The 13,243-nt window shown below is 43.4% G+C and overlaps 1 protein-coding gene across 1 annotated transcript in view; it reads left to right on the top strand.

Annotated features, from left to right (window-relative positions):
- SLC6A6 (solute carrier family 6 member 6) overlaps positions 1-13,243 on the top strand; it is a 148,173-nt gene that overhangs the window by 103,200 nt on the left and 31,730 nt on the right. Inside the window, exons 6-7 of the mRNA XM_043975912.1 lie at positions 509-641; positions 12,656-12,790. Of these exons, the coding sequence (XP_043831847.1) occupies positions 509-641; positions 12,656-12,790 (268 nt within the window). The remainder of the gene's footprint in view (positions 1-508; positions 642-12,655; positions 12,791-13,243) is intronic.

Here is a 13,243-nt window from a genome sequence, read left to right on the forward strand (position 1 = left end):
TATCCAAGCCCTAATACTAGGGTCACAGTCTTCAGAGATTTAGAGTAGGAAGGGGCTTTAGTTAAGGTGATCTAGTTAAGCAGTTGTGCGATTAATCCTTTCTCTTCTCTGGGCCCGAACCCCACCATCTCTGAAATAAAACAACAGAACTAGATGTCTTCCAAGGTCTTTGCCAGCTTAAACGTTTATTTGGTTTGCATAGATCAATTCAACAAACATTTAATGCTTACTTTAATCATGTCTCTGTGCTAGGAAGGAGTTTAGGAGTTAGAAGAAGCAGTTCTTGCCTTCAGAGAGATTACAGTCCTCCAGGGGAATACAACATCTACATGGATGAGCAAATTCAAAAGTATATGCAAGATAACATGGGTGGGCTCAGAGGCTCAGCAAGCACTTACTCTAGGCATCTCACAGATGGTCCCAGAGACTTCATCATGTTTCCAGTTGTCCAAGGGCATGAACTGACTTTTCTCTCTGGCTCTGTCTGTTTCTCTCTCACACCTTAAAGGCGAAACGTGTTGAGCCTGTCCAAGGGAATTGATCATGTTGGTGTTCTGAAGTGGGACCTGGCACTCTGCCTCCTCTTAGTCTGGATAATTTGTTTCTTCTGCATTTGGAAAGGAATCAAGTCAACTGGGAAAGTAAGTCATGCTTGGCTTGGTTTCTGTGTTTCTTTTGTTTTGTTTTGTTTTGGGGGGGTTGTTTGTTATTTGCTTCTTATCTCCTTCTAATTCACCCCACACACACACACACACACACCTCTTTATAAAATAACTCTCGATAGCAGATCATTGAGGAGAGTCATCTTAAGCCAACATTCTCAGTAGGAGAATCATAGGTAAAGAGTGACCTGCATTTGGTGTTCTCTTACCTTCATTTTCAGTGAGTGCCCTTCTCCCACTAATCATCCTGGTGTCCATGATGCAGAGGCTTAGCACAGTGCCTGGCACATAGTAGGCACTTAATAAATGTTCATTGATCCGGCTACTCAGCTGATGCTCACCTTTGGGGGGACATTTGCCTGCTGATGGGGAACCTAATAAGAATAAAAGAAAGGCCTTTAATATCTCCAAGGGTAAATTATCCTGTCCAGTGGTAGCTGAGGGAGGTGGGGGTGGTGGGAATGGCTTAGGGTAAGTCAGATCACACAACACATGGGCCAGTCCAGACAGATCTGCCAGTCTAAATTCTCTAGTGCCTTTTGGAATGGCAAGAACTGAGAATAGGGGGGCAGCTAGGTAGCGCAGTGATTAAAGCACCAGCCCTGGATTCGGGAGGACCTCAGTTCAACTCTGGCCTCACACACTTGACACTTACTAGCTGTGGGACCGTGGGCAAGTCACTTAACCCTCATTGCCCCCCACACACAGACACACACAAAATTGAGAATAGGGGTTTTCAACTAGAATGGATCCCTGAATAGATTTCAGGGATTTCTGTGAACTTTGATAGGGAAAGAATTCTATCTTGATCTTCACCAGCTTCAAACTAAAATCTAGCATTTCCTTCAATTATTTAAAACCATGATTCTGAGAAGGGGCCCATAAGACTCTTCAAATGGCCAAAGGTGTCCAGGAAACCACAAAGTTTAAGAATGCCTGGCTAGTCCAGATTCCTAGACTCACAGCTTCTGGGCAACCAGAGGTCATCTAATCCAACTTTTCTCTAGGTAAAGGAATTGCTTCCATACCTTGAGGGGAGACAGCATAATGTAGAAGATACATCATACTTGCTTGGGAATCAGGACCTGCTATGATGGCATATCTCCCTTGAACAAATAATTGAATAACTCTATACATTGTTTTCCTCATTTTTTTTTTTTGCAGGGCAATGGGGGTTAAGTGACTTGCCCAGGGTCACACAGCTAGTAAGTGTCTGAGGCCGGATTTGAACTCAGGTACTCCTGAATCCAGGGCCGGTGCTTTATCCACTGCACCACCTAGCCGCCCCCCATTTTCCTCATTTTTTAAACTGTAAGATCACTTCTATCTTGAATGGCTATGATAACCCACCCATGGCCATCCAATCTCTGATCATGTCCAATGATGGAGTGCTCACTACCTCACAAGACAGATTCACAGATTCTCTAAATGCCCTAGATTTTCTTCATAAAAATTTGAGAGTACAGTTAAAGGTTACTAAAATTCTTCTCTTTAAGATGCCTGGTTCTGTTTCTTGCTTAGTGGTGGATGTGCCACAACCCTTGGCTAAAGTACCATCCTCTCTGTGCCCTAGTTTCTACCTTGTAGAAAAATAAAACCAAAGAAAAATATTTGTGGAACATATGCTTCTGTCTGGCTATGTGCTAGATGCTCAGAAGGATTTAAAAGAAGGATAGGATAGCCTGTCTTCATGGAGCTTATGGTCTAGATAGGAAGATAAGAAAAAACAAGTCAAATGCTAGACAAGATGGATAGTAATGACTGGCCAAAGTCCGTGGTCTTATACCACAAATTAATAATGAACCAAGATTGGATCCTAGGGCTCCTGGTCCAGTCCTTTCCACTGTATCCTCCTCTGACTCCCTGGGGGCATTTTCTATTCTAATCTCCCAGAGGTAAGGGTGTGCTTCCCACATTCATGGCTACCTCTGGGAAGAAACAAACAATAACTCTGCTTTTGCTTATGTAGAGCAAGACCAATACAAATCCAAGCAGAGTTCTTTGGATTTCCTTGCACTCAGAGAGCAATCAATCATCTGCCTGCCACTGGTTAACATGCTAAACCTTTCCTCTCCAGAAACACTAGATTCTTTACAGAACTTGCCTTAAAGCACACTTCTGTTCTTCGAGGTCTCTAAACTGGCTAAAAGAAGGAATTAACCTTGACTCTTCTGCTATGAGAGTCACAGATATTTGACTAAGTGGCATTTCTCACCTACAGAATGAGACCCATATTGGTACTGTGTGTTAAAAACAAATAGTTCTTGCAAAGCCACAGTTTGAGAAATTGAATGTTTGAGGTAGTGAACAAAGCTCAGGGTCAGAAACGAAGAGTTCTGGTGTTGGAGTTGTCTACCATTAACTCATTATAGGACACCAGACTAGTTACCTTATTTCCTTCAGTCTCAGTTTCCCCATCTGTAAAGTGAGGATAGAAGACAATTGTATATTGATCATTTAGCTCAGCACTTGGGACCTAAGTTTACCCAAGGAGCAAGTAACAGTGTCAGGATTCACACCCTGGTCTCCTGACAACGACTAACACTTATGTAGAGCTTTAAGGTTTGTGAAGTGTTTTTGCAAAATAAACTACATCACCAACATTACATGATTACTAGAGGACTATAGGATGTCATTCTTTTCCAAGAGTTCTTTAGCAAGCTGCTCTTGTGAGTGTGCCTAGTACCATGCTGGGCACATGGGGAGATGCAAGGTTCAATAAAGCATGGAAATGTGGCAGAGCAGATGCATAGCATAAAGATCTAGGATCGATTCTTGCCCCAGACATTTAGCATCCTGGATTTGAAGCTGGAAGGGCACTGAGAGGCGACAACTTCATTTTACAGATGAGAAAGCTGAGTCCCAGAGAGGGAGGATGATTTTAGTTTCCTTCTCTGTAAATTGGGGATTATTGTGAGCCACCTGTTTCACACAGTGAAAATGAGGGTCAAATGAAATTGCAAACTTTAAAATGTTACATAAATAGGAGTTAATTCTGCATGGTGGGGATAAGACACATACTGTGTGCTATGCTGGAAGCCATTTAGTCTATTTAAATTTTCAGATGAAGAAACAGAAACCAGAGGAAGTTACATCACTTGCCCAGGGTCAGAGGTATTCATGGTCAAAGATTTGACTCTAGAGTAAAGACTCTTTCTACCATACAACAGCTGGAGCTGGCTCATTTGCCAAGTGAGATACTTGGCCCTCAGTAAGGCAGCATCTGAACTGACCCATGAGTTCAGACAACAAATCTTTTTCCTCCAGGTGAATGACTTCTCGGAGTCACGCGCTTGCTTTGGCATGGGGGAGATGCAGTTGCTAGGCTCCTGCCTCCTTAGAGGGGCTAATAGAGAATTGTTCTAGTCCTCATTCTCCTTGGGCAAGTCACTTATTAATAATAGCTCATGTCTTTACTTTAAAAGGGTGCTAAGGACACATATCATTCTCTTCCAGTGGTAGATAAGGAAATTGAGGTGCTGGGGGTGGTAAATGGATTGTGTGCCCCTACATAGTTAGCTGATAGCAGCAGAACTGAGATAGGACCCAGGTCTTCTGACGCCAAGTCCCATGCTCATTACATTGCACCAGCCTGCCCTTAAAGTCCCCACAACTAATAACGCAGATGATAAGCTCCGCTCCACCTGCCTCAGGAACAGAGAACAAATGACTATAGAGAGGAAGTCACTAGGCTTTGCTGCCCCTCTCTGGTGTGAATTTATGTCTCCCTAGATCCCTTCCCACAATCCTTCCTTACTTCACCTTCTGGCAACCTGGGCCTAGGAAACAAGGGTGTGGTTTGACTTTGTGGTTACATATACACAAAAGAATGTGTTTGACTAAGTTGTTTCTTCTCACACCCTAAAGGCTTTTCTGGGGTTTTAATGAAAGTGAAAAGAATGCAAAAGATTACTGATTATTGTGGTGGGGGCTAGTGATCCCCCCAACCCCCGAAGACTTTGAATTTATCTATGTAGGGAACTCCAGGTGTGGAACTTTCCTTTACCAATGCACATTGGCAGTTCACCTGAAAAATTCTATTATGGGATCTCAATGACCTGACACAGGTATATGAGAACATAGAATGTCAGAACTGAAAGGGACCTTAGACTATAGAATAATTACAGTGTGAAGGAACCTTGCACCAACTAGAAGGGACTTTGAAAACTAGAATGATAGAACTAGGAGAGTCCTTGAAATATAGGATGGTAAATCTTGAAGGAACCTTAGACCAGAGAATATTGGAGCTGGAGTAGACCCAGAAAACCAAAATGTTGGAGGTAGAAGGGACCTGAAAAGACAGAATATTAGAACTGGAAAAGGCCTGAGGTCATTAGTACCAAACTCCTACAGATGATCCCAGCAGGCTGCAGGCTTGGGAAATCACAAAATCCCATTATCTGTCTTGTGTTTTTGTTTATTTTGTTAATCATGCGCCCCCCCCCCCCCCCGTTATATTTTATCTGATTTTAGGGCTTCACTCTGAGGTTTGGCAGGTGTGAGTTTGGCACATCTCCCTTTGAATAGAATTTTAGACCCAGCAAGTGCCTCCTTAAAGCTCATCTGGTCCAACCCTCTCATTTTATACTTGGGCAGCTAGGTGGTGCAGTGGATAGAGCACTGGTCCTGGAGTCAAGAGGACCTGAGTTCCAATCTCACCTCAGATACTTACTAGCTTTGTGACCCTGGGCAAGTCACTTAACCCCAATTGCCTCAAACATCTGGGGCCATCTCCCGTCATCCTGATCTATATCTCGCCACTAAACCCAGATGGCTCTGGAGGAGAGAGAGAAGTTGGTGACTTTGCACAGCCTCCCTTCACTTAAATCCAATTCACTGCAAGTCATGACATCACCTAATTTCATGGTCTTCTTCAGGATTAAAGGACAAGTAACGACAATAACAGATGTAGGTGGGGGTGGGGGTGGAGACCCAGAATGGGCAAGTGACTTACTCAGAGTCAATTGGTAGAATAGCTCTAGAGGAGGAGTCACAAGTCTTCATATTTCATAGAATTTTCAAATTGAAAGAATCCATCTTCGAGCCCAAGGACTCTGTGTGTGTGTGTGTGTGTGTGTGTGCACGCGCGCGCGTGTGTCTTGGACCCCTCTGGCATTCTGTGGATGGATGCCTACAGACCCCTTTCTTCTCAGAATCATGTTGTAAAGTAGAGGTTAATGAAGATCCAGATGCATTCTCCCTCCCCCCATCATAGTTCCTTGTGGGCCCCATGCCAAGAACCCCCAATCTATCCCAACCCTCTTCTATCTCCCAGGAGGTAGCTGGAAGAGATCACATGGTGACTAATAACACGGGTTCTAGCCCCAGCTCTTCTATTGTATTAGTCATGTTATCTTGTGTCAGTTATTTCCTTTCTGTGAAACTATTTCATACCCTGTAAAGTGAGGGGATGGCAACAGGTGGTCTCTAAGGGTCCTCTCTAGTTCCAAATGTCCATCATACTCCCATGACTCACCTAACCAATCTCACAGCCAGTAACTGGCCGAGCCTGGGACTGGACCCGAGTCTCTTGTCTCCCAAGCTGGTGTCCTTCCCTTTTCATATTACCAGGGTAAAAGCTAGTCCTGGTAAGTTCCCTGTTCAGCTGGGCCACGTGTATTTCAATTCTAAAGACTTAGAGCACTGTGAAGGATTGGTTGATAGAACGGAAAAATACCATGCCCTGTGCAAAAGCCTGATGGGCTTTACGCCACCGGTATTGTGGCGCCCCTGGCCTTGGCTTCTCCTGGCACAACTCCCCCAGGATGTATTTAAAAAGCCGGAGAGTGGATCTCAAGAGCTTTCCCTCCCGATCAGCAAATTTTGCAAAACAAAAATATATTTTAAATGAGGCGACGGGGATATAATTACAAAAGGGGAGCCCATTTGACTCCAGTTTAAACACACACACACACACACACACACACGCACAAGTCGGAAGAAGCTAAAAACCGAAGGCTCATGATCACAAGCTCTCCGGCCCCCCTTGTCCCTCCAGTAACAATAACTGCAGCCGCCACCACCCCTCACCCTAGACACAAAACCCTTTTACTGCAGACAGAGGTTGCCTGGCACAATGGGGTGAGCCCTCGAAGCCTGTGGGCTTTGAAGTGCCTGCCCAGCAGCGGCTGAGGAGGCCATTCATGGCCAGAGGCCATTGTTTTGGGCAGTCTGCCTGTCTCCAGGGTTCCTGGGATGGGGCTGGGCAGGAGATGGCTACTGATGGAGATGGCAAAGCCTGTCCTCAGGAAGGGAGGAGGAGACTTGAGGGGGGGGGGTGTTACTGATTATTTTCCTCTCAAGCATTTCATAAGTTTATGCAAGATACCCCAGCTACCCCTCAGGGAATTATGGGAGTTCCCCCCACCCTGCAAGAGCCAAGAAGAATGGAGCCATAGAATTTGGTTGCCAGAAGGGGCCTTAGAGATCATTCTGTTTATGGCTCAGAGAAAGTGGGTTTTATTGTTTTGTTTTTGTTTTTGTTTTTTAAAATTCATTCATTTATTCAGCCAGAGCCAGCATGGCGGTATAGCAAGAACCCTGAACTTAGAGTCAGGGTACTTAGGTTTGACTCCTTGCTCTGTCACTTACCATCTGTATGTGCGTGGTCAAGTTATCACGCTTCTCTGGGCCCGTTTCCGCATCTGTAATTTTCCCCATGATTTTTATCAGCTTGGGGAACTCCTGGTTCCCTGTGAGGCCACTGTATGACCTTGGTCAGGCTTTTTTGTTTCCTGGATCTCTGTTTCCTGTTAATGGGAAGACTGGACTAAATGGATCCTGAGATCCATTCTGGCTCATTTAGAACTTAGAGTCTGAGCCATTTGTCAGAGGTACTAAGATGTTAACCAGCTAGTCTTTGGCCACAGAGCTGATGAATGTCTAAGGTAGGACTTGAACCCGTATCTTCCTGACTTCAAAGACAGCCTCCCTAACCACTACACACACACAGTGGTAACAGCACACCTAAGCTACCATACCTCACAGGGGGTTGTATGGGAAGCACTTTGGAATTATTAAAACATTAGAGAAAGGGAAACTATGTAAATGGTAGACATGGATGAATTTCCTACACCATTTAAACCATAGTGTTAGACATGGAGGAAGAGACAAGATAAATGAGACATTTGGGGTTTTTGTTGTTCAGTTATTTTTTCAGTCATGTCCAACTCTTCATGACCCCATTTGGGTTTTGTTTTGTTTTTGCAAAGATACTGGAGTGACTTGCCATTTCCTTCTCCAGTTTATTTTACACAAGAGGAAATTGAAGCAAACAGGGTTAAGTGACTTGTCCAGGGTCACACAACTGGGAAGTATCTGAGGCCAGACTTGAACTCAGGAAGAGGAATCTTCTTGACTTCAGCCCTTTGTCCACTTCACCACCTAACCCCGACCATTAGGATTTTATGACTAGTAACTGGGGATGACATATTGGATATATAACTATAATACAAAAGAGAGAAAGAAAGGAAAGTGAGGGAGGGGCCAATAAAGTGCTATGCAAAGGCAAGAATGGGGAGAGACCCACTCTTGCTACTGCTCTCAGGGATGGCTTCATGGACTAAAATTTGAGCTGGGCCTTAAATCCTTTAAGGGTAGGATTTTCTGCAAGGAGAGGTGGGTAAGAGCTAGAACAGTGGTGCTATATTCAAAGATGGAGACCGCAGAAAGTCATGCAGTGGGTGAAGTTACTATTCTGACCAGATTTTTGGTGACTTAGAGAATTTTAAAGCTGGAAGAGATATGAGATCATACTGTCTAAACCCATCATCTTATAAATAAGGGAAATGGGGGGCCAGAGAGATCGAGTGTCTTCTTGGTCACATCGAAAGTTAGTCTGAATTAAGGTAGAAACAGAGGTCTCCTGACTTTCAGTTCAAGGTCTTTTCACCTTACATGGCTGCCTGTTGAATGTTTTAGGATTATTTGGGTTGTGTGTTACCTAGTGTGGGTTAACAGATTTGTACTATTATTATTATTATTATTATTTTGTGAGGCAATTGGGGTTAAGTGACCCAGGGTCACACAGCTAGTAAGTGTCAAGTGTCGGAGGCCAGATTTGAACTCAGGTACTCCTGACTCTAGGGCCATTGCTCTATCCATTGCGCCATCTAGCTGCCCCTAACAAATTTGTATTTTAATAGGGCTCTTTTGATTTCATTTGATTGGGGAGCTCAAAATTCAAGTGTCAGGGAGTTGCTGAGCAGTGCAAAGTGACTAACATTTAGGTGCAAAGCACTAGACGAGAGACTTGGATCTCAGATCAGCCTAATTTAGAGAAGGAATCAGTCTTCCTTGCTCAGACTCATTCACCACAAGTGGCTTTTGTTAGTCTGGTCAAGTTTGTGGGTTTTTTCCTGTGAGTTATGGCTTATACCAATGGCCATACATCTAGAAGTCACAGCAGATAGATGGTAAATTCTTTAAAATAAATATGTGTATTTATTCTTCCAACACATACTCAACATCTACTTTCTAGGTTCAGTGCTAAACATGGAGCAGGCATAAGGCTTAACAAAATGTTTTAAATTAATTTAAAGTCCACTGTGGAAGCTCCAAATCAATAATTTGCAGAAGAATGGAATATGAATTATAATGTGATCATGTGAACAGTTCCTACCTCAATTAAGCAAAGTATACTCGGCTAATGGAGGATGATTCCAGGATTTCCTGGCTAGAGGACTGTGGCATTTAGGGGGTTAATTCAGTGCTGAAGAAGGCACTTCTTTTGGTCTCACTACTTGTTGGGAATCTGTTTAAAATTTCCACGTTGCTTCATAGTCACATGTGGAGTGGAATCTCTCTGCTAGAGGCAGATGCCACACAGGGTCTCAGGAGACCCTGGCTCTAATGTAAGCTCTACCGCTAATTACCTTTATGATGTTGACCAAATCACTTCATTTCCTCATCTGTAAGATGGAACTAATGCTATCCTCTCTGCCTCCCTCATGAGATTGTTCTCATTTTGAGCATGTGTTCTCATGGCCTAGGATAGAAGACAGAATTTTAAAAGGTTAGGGTATTGGATTAAAAACCTGGGAATTAAATTTTGGGAAGAATACCCAAAAGGTGGAGAGTATACAAATGTCAAAGGAAAAATATATTGATACCATATTAAGTGTTTAGGGCAGCTAGGTGGTGCAGTGGATAGAGGGCCTGGATTAAGAAAAACCTCAGACACTTCCTAGATGTGTGATCCTGAGCAAGTCACTTATCCCCTGTTTGTATCAGTTTCCTCATCCATAAAATGAATGGAGAAAGAAATGGCAAAATGCTCCAGTAGCTTTGAAAACCCCAAATGGGGTCACAGAGTCAGATACAACTGACACAACTGAACAACAAAACAGGTTTTAGCTAGACTTTGGCAGAAACAATTTTATTTAGTTTAATATTAATATCTAAGTCAGTTCTAGCTTAAGAGAGAGACACAGAGATGGAGAGGGGCAGGAGAGAGAGAGGAGAAAAGAGCAGAGAGAGAGAGAGAGAGAGAAGAGAGAGAAGAGAGGGGAGAGGGAAGAGGGGAGAGGAGAGAGGGGAGAGGGGAGAGAGATTGATCTGAACTGGAGTTTCCTTATGTTTGCAGATATATCCCTTCTCCCAAAAGGGCTTGTTTTGGTTTGGTTTGGTTTGGTTTTTGCTGGGCAATGAGGGTTAAGTGATTTGCCCAGGGTCACACAGCTAGCAAGTATCAACTGTCTGAGGTCAGATTTGAACTCAGATCCCCTGAATCCAGGGCCTGTGCATTATCCACTGCACCACCTAGCTGCCCCCCAAAAGAGTTTGAGGTATAGGGACTTTTAAAGAAGAATAATCGCAATACTTTAAAATACAGTTTAGGCGTTTTAAAATCATTGCCTAACAAAGACTCACTATCCAGTTATAGCACTCCCCTCAAGGAATCTCCTCCCAGTGATCATTATCGGTGTGATCTTTTTTGAAAGGAAAACGTGTGTGTGTGTGTGTGTGTGTGTGTGTGTGGTGGGGAGGGGGGCAAGGGGCAGAAGTAAGGGGAAGGCAATCATAGCATCACCCCTTCAGGAGATGGGGATAGGTGGTTCAGAAAAGATGTAGACAGTCGTTCTTAAGATGACTCAAAAAGTCCGGTCACCTGCCAGGTTGAGGAAGGCAACAATCTAAACAAGACAAGAGCTAGGCTGTATCCAAAGTTTAATTTTCATCCTTAATCCATTTCCTTAAGAATAGACCTTTTGTCTTCAATCCAATACCCTTCTTTGTAAGGGGGAAGAGATGTAAGTCTAGAAACAGCTTTTGGTATTATTTCATATTTCCAGAGACAGCTGCAAAAGGAGGTTTTTCATATCCTGCCACAAAGAGGAGGGGTGACCAGGATGGTGGAGAGATAAGCACTTGCTATATGAGGGAGGATTGGTTGAAGGAAGTGGGAATAATTGAGTCTGGAGAAGAGAAGGATGGGTGGGAGATGATATCTATCTTCAGGTATTTGAAGTTCTGTGGAATGATAGAGGGCTTAAATGTGTTCTATTTGGTCTCGGAAGGGAGACCTAAAAGCTATGGGTTAGAAGTTAGGAAATAATGACAGCTAACATTTATATGGCGTTTACTGTGTACCAAACATTGTACTAAGCACTTTACAAATAATATCTTACTTAATCCTTACAACAATCCTGAAAGGCAGGTGCTCTTATTATCCCCATGAGGAAACTGAAGCAAACTGAGGTTAAGTGACTTGCCCAGAGCTAGTAAGTATCTGAGACTGTATTTGAACTCAAGTTTTCATGACTCCAGGCCCAAGGCTCTATCCACTTACCTAATTGCCTAAAGGGGAGGAGTGAGGGTTCTGACAGTGGTAGTAATCCATGAATGTAATGGACTGCCTGGGGTTGGGGGGGGGAGGTTAGTGGGCTCCCCCTCAATAAAGATCTTCAAGATGACCACTTGGCAGATGGACAGTAAAGGCATTCTCTATCAGATGAGAGCCTGAGCTAGCTAGAAGGTCACTTAGGTATATCCACCTAACTCTGAAATGAGATACTGATGTGTCTTGGCCCCAGGGCTTCTCCTGAAAGTTAGTAAGACTTTTTGGTTGTTTTTAATTTCTCTTATAAACCCTTTTCTCTAGTGATCTTTCTTAAAAACAACAACAACTGGGGGCAGCTAGGCGGTGCAGTGGATAGAGCACCAACCCTGGATTCAGGAGTACCTGAGTTCAAATCTGGCCTCAGACACTTGACACATACTAGCTGTGTGACCCTGGGCAAGTCACTTAACCCCCATTGCCCCGCAAAAAAAACCCAAAAAACCCCCAAACAACAACAACAACCAAAGCAAACAAATTTAAAAAAAAAAAACCCTCTCAACAACCCCCAAATAAAACAAAAGCAAAAACTTCTTTACTCAACATTTCACTTAGTGAAGTCCAGAGACTTGGGCTAAAGTTCAAACTGTGTCACTCACTTGTGAAGCTATCTTTCAGGTCTTAATTTTCCTGATAACAACGAGATGATCTCCTAGCTCCTTTTTCAGCCTTACTGTTCTTTGTTTTAAGGTTCCTTCCAGAGAGGTGGTAGACTGTCTTCAATGGAATCAGACTCAATGACCCTTGAGTCAGAAAAATCTGGGTTGAAGTCCTGTCCCTGACATATACTAGTTGTGTGATCCTTCAACTTTTAGGGAACTCTGGGAGTTTATAAGAGCTGCTCATCTCTATTACTGGAGGAATTTTTTTTTCTTCTGATTTCACATGACATTTTAAAAAGTGACCTTCCAGAACTTTGGTTCTTTGAATTCCACCTAAATGAATTAAAAAAAAAAAAGTGTGTGTGTGTGTGTGTGTGTGTGTGTGTGTGTGTTTTCCTTTGGGAGCTCACAAATGACGTGCTCACAAATCTCCCAGTGCAGAAAGACAAACCGTCATGAAAGATGGGTGAGTTCATCTCAAGGGAAGAGGGAATAAAAAGATTCAAAGCCATTGGCATCTCATGGATGTCTTGCTGTTTCTTTTCTATTTTAAGGTTGTATACTTCACAGCCACATTCCCCTTCCTCATGCTTTTCGTGCTGTTACTACGTGGAATCACCCTTCCTGGAGCTGCGTCTGGCATCAAGTTTTATCTGTATCCTGATGTCTCCCGTTTGGTAGATCCACAGGTAAGGTACTGTCGGAACTCCCAATGGCCTCTCCTGAGACTCAGGGAGCCAAGAGCAAGGGAACCAGGTTCCAGGGCTTTGGGGAGGAGGTGGAGTGGTCGAGAGCACTTTATTTTTTTTTTCCATTACTCTCTTGGGCACAAATAGAGCACTGAATGCTAATGGCTTGTGTTTTTCCACTGTCTCATTGAAAAGGTCATTGTTGAAAGTGTTAATGTATCTTTCCATGTGTATATCTTTTTATGTCAAAGGATTCTGAGGCTGTAGACTCTGTCCAATTATAGAATCTGGGTTAGGCTCTGGACAAGGTAAGGGAGATAACATTTTTTATGAGGATAGGTTTCCCTCCTTTCCCCCCTAACTTTCTCCATCCCAAGGAGAGCCAGAAAAAAAGGGGGACAAAGAGAGCCTTGCTTGGAGGAAAGAATGGGAGTTCATCCCATACAGGGGCCT

The sequence above is a fragment of the Dromiciops gliroides genome, chromosome 1 (assembly GCF_019393635.1).
Source record: "Dromiciops gliroides isolate mDroGli1 chromosome 1, mDroGli1.pri, whole genome shotgun sequence".
Taxonomy (NCBI): Eukaryota; Metazoa; Chordata; class Mammalia; order Microbiotheria; family Microbiotheriidae; genus Dromiciops; species Dromiciops gliroides.